Source organism: Lepus europaeus, chromosome 8 (assembly GCF_033115175.1).
Source record: "Lepus europaeus isolate LE1 chromosome 8, mLepTim1.pri, whole genome shotgun sequence".
Taxonomy (NCBI): Eukaryota; Metazoa; Chordata; class Mammalia; order Lagomorpha; family Leporidae; genus Lepus; species Lepus europaeus.
The window spans coordinates 86,843,120-86,855,151 of record NC_084834.1 but is presented as its reverse complement, the minus strand read 5'-3'; the positions used below and the strand labels follow the sequence as shown (position 1 = coordinate 86,855,151).

At 37.8% G+C, this 12,032-nt stretch overlaps 1 protein-coding gene across 1 annotated transcript in view; it reads left to right on the top strand.

Annotated features, from left to right (window-relative positions):
* Positions 1 to 12,032, top strand: part of CCSER1 (coiled-coil serine rich protein 1) — a 1,228,673-nt gene that overhangs the window by 397,273 nt on the left and 819,368 nt on the right. Inside the window, exon 6 of the mRNA XM_062199158.1 lies at positions 6,269 to 6,346. Coding sequence (XP_062055142.1) covers positions 6,269 to 6,346 — 78 coding nt within the window. The remainder of the gene's footprint in view (positions 1 to 6,268; positions 6,347 to 12,032) is intronic.

Here is a 12,032-nt window from a genome sequence, read left to right as displayed (position 1 = left end):
GATACTCCTGGAGTACTGGGAAGGGATTTGTAGAGTATCTCGCAATTTGGTTTTTCTCACGATTAGACTGGGCCACTAGTTTTGGCAAGGAAGAACACAGATGTGGATTACTCTCTCATCTCTTTGCACCAAAGTACATGGTGTCTATAGGATGCTAACCTTGGTCACTTGATCAAGGATTGTTTACCAGATCTCTCTACTGTAAAGTTATGCCTTCCCCCTTCCCATAGTTTACTGTTTGGCATCCTAGGTGTGAAGATGGGATGTTAAATTGTTTGGAATTGGAATTCTTCTTTAAGGGGATTTTTGTCTTGAATTATTTATTCATTCATCTTTATGTATTGGTCCATAGAATTTTTTTAATACTTTGAGTTATACTCCAATGCTGTTACTTATTTGGTGCTCCTATTGTGCCAACTTTGGCATCTGTGGCTTCTTTCTTGTTGGCATGTTTACTCCATTGGCATACTTAAATTGTTTCTTTCTTTCTTTTTTTTTTTTTTTTTTTTTTGAGCACTTCCTTACTGTCTAGCAAAAGATTTTCCAGGGTCATCTTATACTTTCCTTGCCCCATCCCTCTCATGGAGTCAGGTGTTTCTCTAAATTATCCTGGTTCCTGTGTTAAAAATAATAGTAAGGTCTAGGCATTTGGTGTTAATAAGGAATATTTTATATAATTAACACATTTCCCTCAGAATCCAAGTAAAAACCCAATATGACTTATAGTAATATATAATACTTATAAAAATAGCTCATTTTAGGGATTAAAGTTAAGCATATAGTTTATGAATTAATATTTTTAAAGCTGAATTACAGTTTTAATTTTAGAAATATTTAGTTTTGCTATCCCAAAGGCTGTTTCGGAATAGTATAAACAGATATTGATAGTATCAAGTGATGGATTATTTGTAAATAAGTTAACGGTTCTTCATTTCTTCACATTTAGAAAGTTTAAGAGGATAATACCCCTTCCTTCTCATACTTTTATTTAAAATATTTCTGCTTCTGCTTATTCTCCCCCTTTCCCTCTGACATCAAAGGATGAGTCTATGTTAAGAGAACCAGTTTCTGAGATGATAGAAACATTGTTTCTCCTGGCATTCCTGTTCTGTTTCTCACCTAAAGCTGTGTTTTTCTTCTCTGATAACCACCTGCCTAGGAAGTTCCAGGATCACCCACACTCAGGAGAGTCTTTCATGTGAAGTATTCACCCTAGTATTGGAAGGAAGCGAATTTTCTATGGGACTTAGGGGACAGAGTTAAGGACACTTGTAAGAATTAGGATATGATTCTTACAGCATGTCAAGAGTATTTAGTGCAGTCTCCAGTGGGTTTAAAAACCCAAGGGTGTTACAAGAAAATTAAGGAAACTCATTCCATTGGAATGTTTGTTTCTGTTACAGAATAGATCTTCTGTTTTCCCCTTGGGTTCACTTTTACATTATTTTTAGGCAACCATTTCCAAAGGCACAGATACATACCTTGAAAGCACATGAAGCTATCATTATCATTCCAACAAAATATTTTATGAAGAAAGTGTAGAGTTACCTACATTTTTGGCTTTATTTAAAGAAAGATTTATTTACTTATTTGAAATTAGGGACAGGCAGAGAGTGAGATTGAGATTGAGAGAGAGAATGAGTGAGAGATTGATCTTCCATTTGCTGTTTCACTTGCCAAATGGCTGCAACGGAACAGGATCAGAAATGGAGCAACCAGGACTTGAACTGGTGGCCATATGAGATCTAGGCACTGAAGGCAACAGCTTTACCTGGTGTACCACAGCACAGGCCCCCATGGTTGGCTTTTGAAAATCTCATATACCTTTTAAAGTATTTCATCAATTTGTATTTGGACATACAATTGAATCTACATTGCTGTCATTGAGTGAAAGTTTAAGTGAATTGAAATATGAAGTATGGATAAGACTTATCTCCCAAAGGTTTATTATAGTATTTTATCTAAACAAGTAAGCAAATTGGAATGACACATAAATTACATATCATTAAAAATATAATGGGAAAACAGTAAGATAAAAGTGAGGATATTTTCATTTGACTTTTTGATATATATGTATTTCTCAACTTACTGATTAAGTATAATTTATCATATGTTGTCTTGTAAGATTGATTTATTTTAAAAACTTACCAAGATTTTCTAAGAACTTTAGAATTAGTGTCAAACTGTAAGATGGATTTGAAAATTAAAGCTAAGATAAAGTTTTCTCCAAGACTAGCATTCAAAGAATCACTATTAAGTGATGCAAAGTTTATATTCTGTTTTCTATTGTCCTAGGATTATTCATTTTTCCTCGCCCCCCAGGGATATTGTAGATGACATCAACACTTGAGTTCCTCATCTTCTGGTAGTTTAAAAACCTTCATCTGCAAGAACTGGTTTTTAAATTTTCACAATTGAATGCCACCTCTATCTCCTAAATATATGGTTTTAAGGGCATGATACTTTAATAAACCATGCAGACCACGAATACTACAGGTATATGTCAGATAATTCAACTATACGTGGATTGTGATCTGTCACTTAATTAAATCCTCGTGATAAATCTAACACTGAGTGAAGCAATCTTTTATATATATTTTTTCTATTTATGAAATGGTTTCATATGATAGAATCTTGCTGTAAATTGGTAAGAAAAGCTTTATTTCTTTATCATTTCATAAAATCTGAGAGTCGGCAATTACTTTGATTTTGATCAGATAAATGACCTCAGCATTTTGGATAAATTTGGCAAATAAAATCAATAAGTAGGAGTAGGTGTTGTGGTACAGTCGTTTAAGCCTTGGGATGCTTGTATTCCATATGAGAGTCCCTGGTTCCAGTCCTGGCCATTCTGCTTCCTGTTAATGCATCCAAGGAGGCAGCAGTTGCTGTCTAAATGCTTCAGCCCCTGACACTCATATGAGAGACCCTGTCAGAACTACAGGCCCTGCAGTTTGCCTCAATCATCTGGCACAGGTATTTTCCTGCTTCCTTTAGCAGATTATAGATATTATTCAGTTTTAACTAATTTCTTCCTTTAGACATTTTAATGCAATGTGCAGATTTATGTCACTTTCTAAAGAAGATATAGCATATGTTGTTTAATAACTATACTGAGTATTTGGTCCCTGTGTTTGATAGTACTAACCTTGGTACTTAATGAATATTTATTCTTAATGAGTATTTAAAGAGTGCTCAGATTACAATTTAATCAGATGGATTTATAAACATGTAGCATAGTAACATATGTTGGAACTTAAATCAGCCAGACTTGTCTTGTTTCTCTATCCCCATCAAGGTTAATTCATTCTTTTCTGTGATCTTTACTACTGTTTTTCTGTATTTATATGTTTGAAAAACCTTAGTTTCCCAACACACAATGTTTTATTTGCTTACTAATTAAGTGGAAGAAGATTTCTGAGAGAATATGTTGAAATATAATAAAATGATTTCTGTTGTGACCTAATATTGGTATCTTCCTCTTTTTGAAAAGCAAATTAATGATGAACATCTAACTAATATCACTTTTTAGGCTACTGTTATCTTATTTAAGAATTTCAATACATTATACTTTTATTTGTGTAACTCTTTCAAATAAATAAATCTTTAAAAAGAGAGAAGGAGAGGCAGAGAGGGAGGGAGGGAGAAAGGGAGAAAGGTCTTCCATCTGCTGGTTCACTCCCCAGTTGGCTGCAACAACTGGAGCTGTACCGATCTGAAGCCAGGAGCTTCTTCCAAGTCTTCTATGTGGGTGCAGGGGCCCAAGCACCTGGGCCATCCTCTACTGCTTTCCCAGGCCACAGCAGAGAGCTGGATCAGAAGTGGGGCAGCCAGGACCAGAACCAGCACCCATGTGGGACGACGGCACTGCAGGCTGGGCCTTAACCCGCTGCACCACAGTGCCGGCCTGTGATTATACTTTTAAAAAGACAAGAAAAGCATTAGCTGCATACTAATCATTTTTTAATATTTTTGTAAATCTTTTGTGCTTAATTTTTTTTTTTGTTTAGCAGAATTGAAGAAAGGTTTTAATATTCCTTAAAATTTATCTGAGAGATAGAGACGCAGATCCCAAGAGACACTGAGATCTTGCCCACTGGTTCATTTCCCAAATGCCTGCAAAGGCCAGGGCTGGGCCTAGTGCCAGAGCCAGGAACTCAGTCCATGTCTCCCTCGTGGCTGGCAGGGACCTAACTATTTTAGCCATTGCTTGTTGTCTCCCAGGTTCTATATTGGCAAGCACCTGGAATTATAGGGTCGAGCCAAAAATCAAACTCAGGTGCTTGGATCTGGAACAGGGCATCTTAACCACTACATCAAATACTTGCCCTAAGAAAGGATTTAAATATAAAGGGCTATGAATGTTTAAAATTCAGTATTTATTCATTTTTCAATTGTGTGTTAATGGCAAGTATGGTTTACATGATGAAAAAAAAAAAAAACAACCGGATGTAACAACATAAATCTTCATAGAAGAAAATGTATCACCCATGTTTGAAAGTCAGCTTGGGTGCTGGCGCTGTGGCATAGTGGGTGGAGCTGTTGCCTGCAGTGCCGGCATCCCATCTGGATGCCAGCTCAAGTCCCAGCTGCTCCACTTCCAATCCAGCTCTCTGCTATGGCTGGGAAACAGTAGAAGATGGCCCAAGTCCTTAGCCCCTTGCACCCACGTGGGAGACCCAGAAGAACCTCCTAGCTTTGGATCGGCACAGCTCTGGCCATTATGGCCAATTGGGGAGTGAATCAGTGGATGGAAGACTTTCTCTCTCTCTCTCTGCCTCTGCTTCTCTCTGTGTAACTCTTTCAAATAAATAAATACATCTTTAAAATAAATGGCCTGAAAGAAATAGCAAAATAACGAATCATTGTATATAGTTTAATATTTAAAGAAAAGATAAAAAATACAAAATTAAGATAATGCTAAATGGCACCCTGGGAGCAGGCATTTCACCTGTGCCCGTGTCCTGTATTAGAATGCCTAGGTTTGGTTCTCAGCTCCTGCTCCTGATTCTGTGTCCTATGGGATGCAGCAGTGATAGCTCAATTTCCTACCACCTATGTGGGAGACCTGGATTGAGTTTTCAGCTCCCAGCCTTGGTCCCAGCCAAGGGCCTTTGCCTTTGCAGGCATTTGAGGAGTTAATGGGAGCTCTCTGTGTCTGTCTGCCTTTGTGCTTCTCAAATAACATTTTCAGAAAAAGTAAATAGGAACATAACAAAAAGGATAAACATTATATTTAATAAAATGTACTTTAATGTGTAAGGAGAATGATATTTAATTCCCTAGTTAACTATTTCTGCTTATAGAACAATTCATTATATAACCTGATTAGAATTTTTTTTCTACATCTGCTTTTTAAATTATTTGAGGTGCAGAGTTACAGAGGCTGACTGACTTGCAGACTGACCAAGAAATATCTCCCATCCACTAGTTCACTCCCCAGTGCCCACCACAATTGCTCTATCCAGGTCTACCATGTGGGTGGCAGTGACCAAAGCTGAGTTATCACCTGCTTCCTCCAGGCTGGCCATAACTGGCAGCTGGAATGAGGAGTAGAGGCAAGATTCAAACCCAGGCACTTTACCGTGGAATGCAGGCCTCTTTAATCACTCCCTCCTACTTTTCCAAGAGTGAGGGTTGTTGGGATAATGAATGAATATGAATAAATAATTCACTCCTGGTTCACTGCAGGTTCACTCCCCAAATGGCCACAACGACTGGCCTGGGTTGGGCTGAAACCAAGAGCTAAGAACAACATCCAGGTCTCCCACATTGGGGGCAGGGTCTTAAATACTCGGGTGCATTAGCAGGGAGCTAGATCAGAAACACAGCAGCTGAGACTCAAACTGATGCTAATATGGGATGTCTCACAACACTGGTCCTTGTTTAAGAAGTATTTTTTTTTTTAAAAATCCGAGCTCTAGAGAGAAAGAGAAGTCTTCCATCTGCTGGTTCACTCCCTAGATGGCTGCAACAGCCAGCACTGGGCCAAGTCAAAGCCAGGAGCCTTATCTGGGTCCCCCACATGGGTGACAGGATCCCACACACTTAGATCATCTTCTGTTTCCTTCCCAGGCCATTAGCAGGGAGCTGGATTGGAAGTGGGGCAGCCAGGATATGAACTTGGCACCCATATGAAATGCTGGCATCACAGGTGGTAGCTTTAACAGCTATGCCACAATGCCGGCCCCAGAAGTATTCCGAGTTGGGGATACTTGAAATAACTACAAAAATGCCCCTATTTAATTTAATCTTGCTTTCCTTTCAGAGTGCAGATATGAGCCCAGCAAGCAGCACCACTTCACTTCCTGTTAGTCCTCTTACTGAAGAGCCAGTGCCTTTCAAGGTAAACGTGAAACAAAGTACGATTTATAATATTCTTGAATTAATGAATGTTTGATAGTTCATGTATAATGGTGAGGAAAACTGCTTTCATCTTTCAGGGTTTGTTTTAATGGTTCAAATCATTGTTTTTGTTCCATTGTTGTGCGGGCCTGACGCACCAGTCTAACAGAACCTGAAGGAGGGAGTGGGAATGAAAAAGAGGGACAAGGGCACAGAGAATGGAGCCAAGACAAAAGTCTGATCAAGGCTCATTTATTCCAGCGTCTCGGCGATATTTATACATAACCAGCTGTAGCTCAAGGCAACACAGAAGGTGACAACATGCACAAGCAACTTATCGGGCTTTCTGCAACATAGTCATAGCATTGTTAATTTTAGCAGAGTGTTCTTGTTTGATCATTCTCCTTTAACATGGGAGTACATAACTTTCTCATCCCAGGAATGCCGCAAGCCAAGACTGACCTTTACTTGTCTATGACTTGTCTATGGGCTGCCTACACATTGTCACTCTATAGCTAACTAAATTTTGTAACGGATAGAAATGCTTTCTGGAACAGTAGTTTGCCTTACACATAAAGGAAGGGAAGTTTCTTGTAGTCTGATTCGTATGAATTAGAGGTTCTTTTTTTTTTCTTTTTAATCAAGTCATGGGCTTAGAATTAATCACTCTGCCCTCATCTAATGGTTAATTTTCATTAGCAGCGGTAGTTCTCCAACAATTAGTGATGTAATCATTACAGAATAATAGTCAAAATTAAGAATTAAAATATGGAATCATGCTCTGAGACACATTTTTATAAGCATTATGTAAGTAGGTAAATAAGTACTCCAGAGGTATGACTAGTAGCATTCTTCAGCACTGGAAGCTATGCACATTACAAAAATAAAGAAGTCTTCATTAGCCATCTAAGAAAAGATGTTTTCCCTTAAGCGAAAGTTATAGATCAGATATTTTTATAATACATACCAAGGATGTTTTGATATAAGTAGGATTGTTAAAATGAAGTCAACTTGTAAGAGCACCAGGAATAAAACTTTGAAAGTTGGGATGATACGATGGTTTCAGTATAGTTTGATTTAGAAACAGTTAGGAGCACATTTTGGTGTTCATTGTGACTTTCATGATTAAGGTAGTTTGTTCTAAACTGTATTTAGATATTATACATACAGCAAATCAACAAAATAATACTTCAAAATGAATTACTGGACATTCCCAGCATATACTATATGGGACAAAATATACAGAAAAGGCATGTATTTAATGAGAATTTAATGGAGTTCTCAAACCTGCAGCAGTAACATTTTTCTCTTTTTGACATAGTGACTGCAGTCCTTTAAACAATAGATTTTTAACAGAAGTTAAAAAGGGTGTGGGGAGGGACAAATATTCCAGAATCTGCTGACATAGAGCTAATATAAATTTAATTTAGTTTTTTTTGAAAGGTTCTAAGAGATCAATGTTGTTCTTGGGTTCATGAGTAAGTGGTTTATAATCAAAACTTTCAAGAGCTTATAACATGTAATACTCACTTTTGATGGACAATATAGTTATACTGCTTAATTCTTTTATGAAAATATTTTTCAAAATAGTACAACCTGTAACATCATCCCACTAGTCTATAAAACTATTAAAAATTAAAATATGAAGTTATTAAATAAACATCCAGCATTTGTTTTTTAGTTTATAAATTGGCATTATATAAATGAGTAATATTTATCCTTATATAAACACAAAATGTACTGAAGTTATTTTTAAACAGTTTTTTATCAATACAGTGTTATAATTTCAGAAATGTGTGGAAAACTGTTGAACACATAGAAGACACTTAAGTTTTCTTGTAACTGTACCTTGAAAATACTTGATATAATTCCCATGCATCTAAAATTTTGTTTAAAAGAATATTTTACTAACATGGTAACATTTTACTAACATGGTAACTAGAACAAAAATGGTTACCATTTTCCCCCTTTCACTTCATGATTATGGCATTATCTTTCCTGTGAGAATAAGATTGATCCTTTTTAACATCTTTGTTTCCTGGTGTAAGATAACAAGATCCCCACATCTACCTACATTAACAGCCACACTAATACTAGAAGAGTTAAGCCTCTGAAAAATAAGCAGCAGTGGCTGGTTCAGGGACTTTCTATTTCCTTTTTTCCTTGGAAGTAATTAGGTTACCAAAAGATGGACCCTTTCTCCATCTTCTTGGTGTGTTTTGGAAGGAGTCGAAGAACAGTAGGAGTAAGATGTCTTGTTTTTTGCTCAATTGTTTATGAAGATGCATGATTTCCTTTAGTTATGTATACAATGACACTCAGATTACATAGATTTTTACCATGCTATTTGGAATAAAGACAAAATAGTATGTTGTCTTTAAAAAGTCTAATACTTCCCTTCAATATCTAGATCTTTATTTTTGACTTGAGTGTTAGATGAGAAATGGACTATTATTAGGAATGGACTATTATGCTACAGTAAAATCTATTCAATAAAATGTAGAAGAAAACTCGATAACATCTGGGGGATATCCCTAAGGGTCATGAGAGGTAGGTTAAACTTTGGAGATACATGAATTAAATATGACGATTAAATTGTGTTTAGGACCAGTAGTTTGTTTCTCCCAATAAGGAAATATTTTCCAATTTTGTTAATATTGGAGCCCATTTATCAAATCAAATAAAAACAAATCTGCACTAAGATAGTCTAAGTCTTTTTTTTAATTTATTTTTTTATTTTTTATTTTTGACAGGCAGAGTGGATAGTGAGAGAGGGTTGGTTCACCCTCCAATGGCCGCTGGGCCAGTGCATCTCGCTGATCCGAAGCCAGGAGCCAGGTGCTTCTCCTGGTCTCCCATGCGGGTGCAGGGTCCAAGGACTTGGGCCATCCTCCACTGCCTTCTGGGGCCATAGCAGAGAGCTGGCCTGGAAGAGGGGCAACCGGGATAGAATCCGGCGCCCCAACCGGGACTAGAACCCGGTGTGCCTGCACCGCAAGGCAGAGGATTAGCCTGTTAAGCCACGGCGCCGGCCCATATTCTAAGTCTTATATAATTCTGCATTCTGTTCCACACAGTAGTTCAGCTCCTGTTAATTCTCTTGTGTTTCTGTTTAACCTACTGCTCTAGTGTTTTGTGCTACTTTGATAGTGTCAAAAATGAGGATACTTTTCACAAAAATCTATCTATTCTTGTTTTAAGCAATTGGAAGATCTGAGAACTCTTTTATCCAGTAGAATTGATTGACTCGACATAGGTGGGATCTCGCCCTGGCTCAGGCCCATGAACTCTGGTTCACAGTCATCACCTTTTGTGTTGTATTCGGCAGGCCGTGAAAGCATTTGAGAGTATCCCTTCATGGAACATGATGTATGATTCATAATCCCCCAAATATACCACAAGTAATAAACTCAAAGATTTTCCAGTTTCTTGGTAGTATGAATGTTCTAGGAATCCAATTTTTTATAATTTTGCTGATCGTTGCTATGACATATATTTCAAAATGACAAAAATGTGATCTCTATCTTTTAAAGAGTGTTCTGCATTACAACAACTATATGCACATATGTTCTGACTCATACCACTACATCATGAAAGGGCAAAGGGATGATCAATTGCACATGGGCAAGAACAATATCAAGTGATCATAACCGAATCATAAAAGATCAAAATTGTTCCTTTCTTTAAAACAATGCTCTGACAAAAAAGAGTGCTTAGCCATTAATTATTTTTGCAGTTTTCTATAGAATAACACCAAAGAAAGGACATCATTAATTTTGATGTCCTCATACTACCCTGCTCTGTGTTTTCCTTCTGTCGTTCTCTTTGATTTCTTGGAACCATAAGCACTTCTCAGCTAATTGCTCTCCTTTCTCCTAAGTAAGTCCTATTAGATGTTCCACATCAAACACGCCTTGGACTACCAAATATTACTGTTTTTGTAAGATGACACTTTTAATGTTTTTGCATAACTACAGTTAGTAGAAGCCTCATTGAAGTTAAAAGTTGGCTCATTGTTTTCAGTCTCTCCAAAGTCATGTCATAGGTCATGTCCTTTTTTCTGAGCATGTTCATCATCATATATTCTGATATCAACTTGTGCTTCAATGAAGCATGATGGTTACGGTTTAGTCAGTTTATCTCCAAGAAACTTCTATTATTAGATATGTGAGAAAAGTGTATCTGCCTGTTTAACGGTCTCGTGTTGAATTTATTAAAGAACAAACATAAAAGAAATTCAACCCATGTTTCCTGATTTGACTTCAGTTGTGAATTGCGACCTTTGATTCCTCTGTCTGCTGGTTCATTTCCCAAATGGCTTGCAGCAACCACAGTTGGACCAGGATGAAGCCAGGAGCCTGCAGTTCCATCCAGGTCTCCGATGTGGGTGGGTGTCAGGGAACCTAACACTTGGGCCATCTTCTACTGGTTTCCTAGGTGCATTAGTAGGGAGCTGGGTTGGAAATAGAGCAGCTGGGACTCAACACCTGTATGGAATGCTGCATTGTAGGTCACAGCTTAACCTGCTGTGCAACAACACAGGGCCTCAAGATCTCCAAGTTTAATCCAAGAAAGTCCTATATGAAGGTAGATCAGAAACTTCATAGAAAGTTGGAATTAAAAAAATGCTTATTTTGATGTAATTTTTGAAACTTGTATTTATGAAGGGTTTTCAACAAGTAAATGGGAAATTAGTATTATGAAAAAGCAATATATGAATTATAAAAACTGCACCAAAATGAACTTTTTTTAAAGTTTTATTTTATTATTTGAAACGCAGAGAGGCAGGGGCAGAGAGAAAGAAAGGGGGCCAGTGCCATGGCGCACTAGGTTAATCCTCCTGCGGTACCAGCATCCCATATGGGTGCTGGTTCTAGTCCCGGTTGCTCCTCTTTCAGTCCAGCTCTCTGCTGTGGCCTGGGAAAGCAGTAGAAGATGGCCCACATACTTGGGCCCCTGCAACTGCATGGGAGACCAGGAAGAAGCACCTGGCTCCTGGCTTCGGCCATTGCGGCCATTTGGTGAGTGAAACAGCAGTTGGAAGACCTTTCTCTCTCTCTCTCACTGTCTGTACCTCTGTCAAATAAATAAATAAATAAAAGAGAGAAAAAGGTCTTTCATCTGCGTGTTCACTCTCCAATTAGCTGCAATGGCTGGAGCTGAGCTGATCTGAAGCCAGGAGCTTCTTCAAGGTCTCCCATATGACAGCAGGGGCCTGAGCACTTGGGCCATCTTCCACTGCTTTCCCAGCCCATAGCAGAGAGCTGGATTGGAAATGGAGCAGCCGATACTCAACTCAGCACCCATGTGGGATGCCAGCATTGCAGGTGGTGGCTTTTCCCACTGTGCCACAGTGCCAGCCCCAGAATAAACCTTTTAATCCTGTTTTTTCAAAGTTTCGGAAGTACTTTTATATGTTGTGAACAATATGGAGCAGAAATCCTTATATACAGTTCCTTGTACTTTGTTTTCAAATGTAAGAGAAATATATTTTAAACCTAAATCCTCTACTTTAGTGAAGATTGGTGCTTAATATGCATTGCTACAAGCCATGCTGTTTATTTCATACCCTCAAGTATTCACTTGAGCTCATAGATCAGGTTCCTTTTATGAAAAATAATTAATGGAAATATTCATTAATTGTGAGGGAGAAGGAATAAATATAATGAATTTGTCTTGAGGGAAAA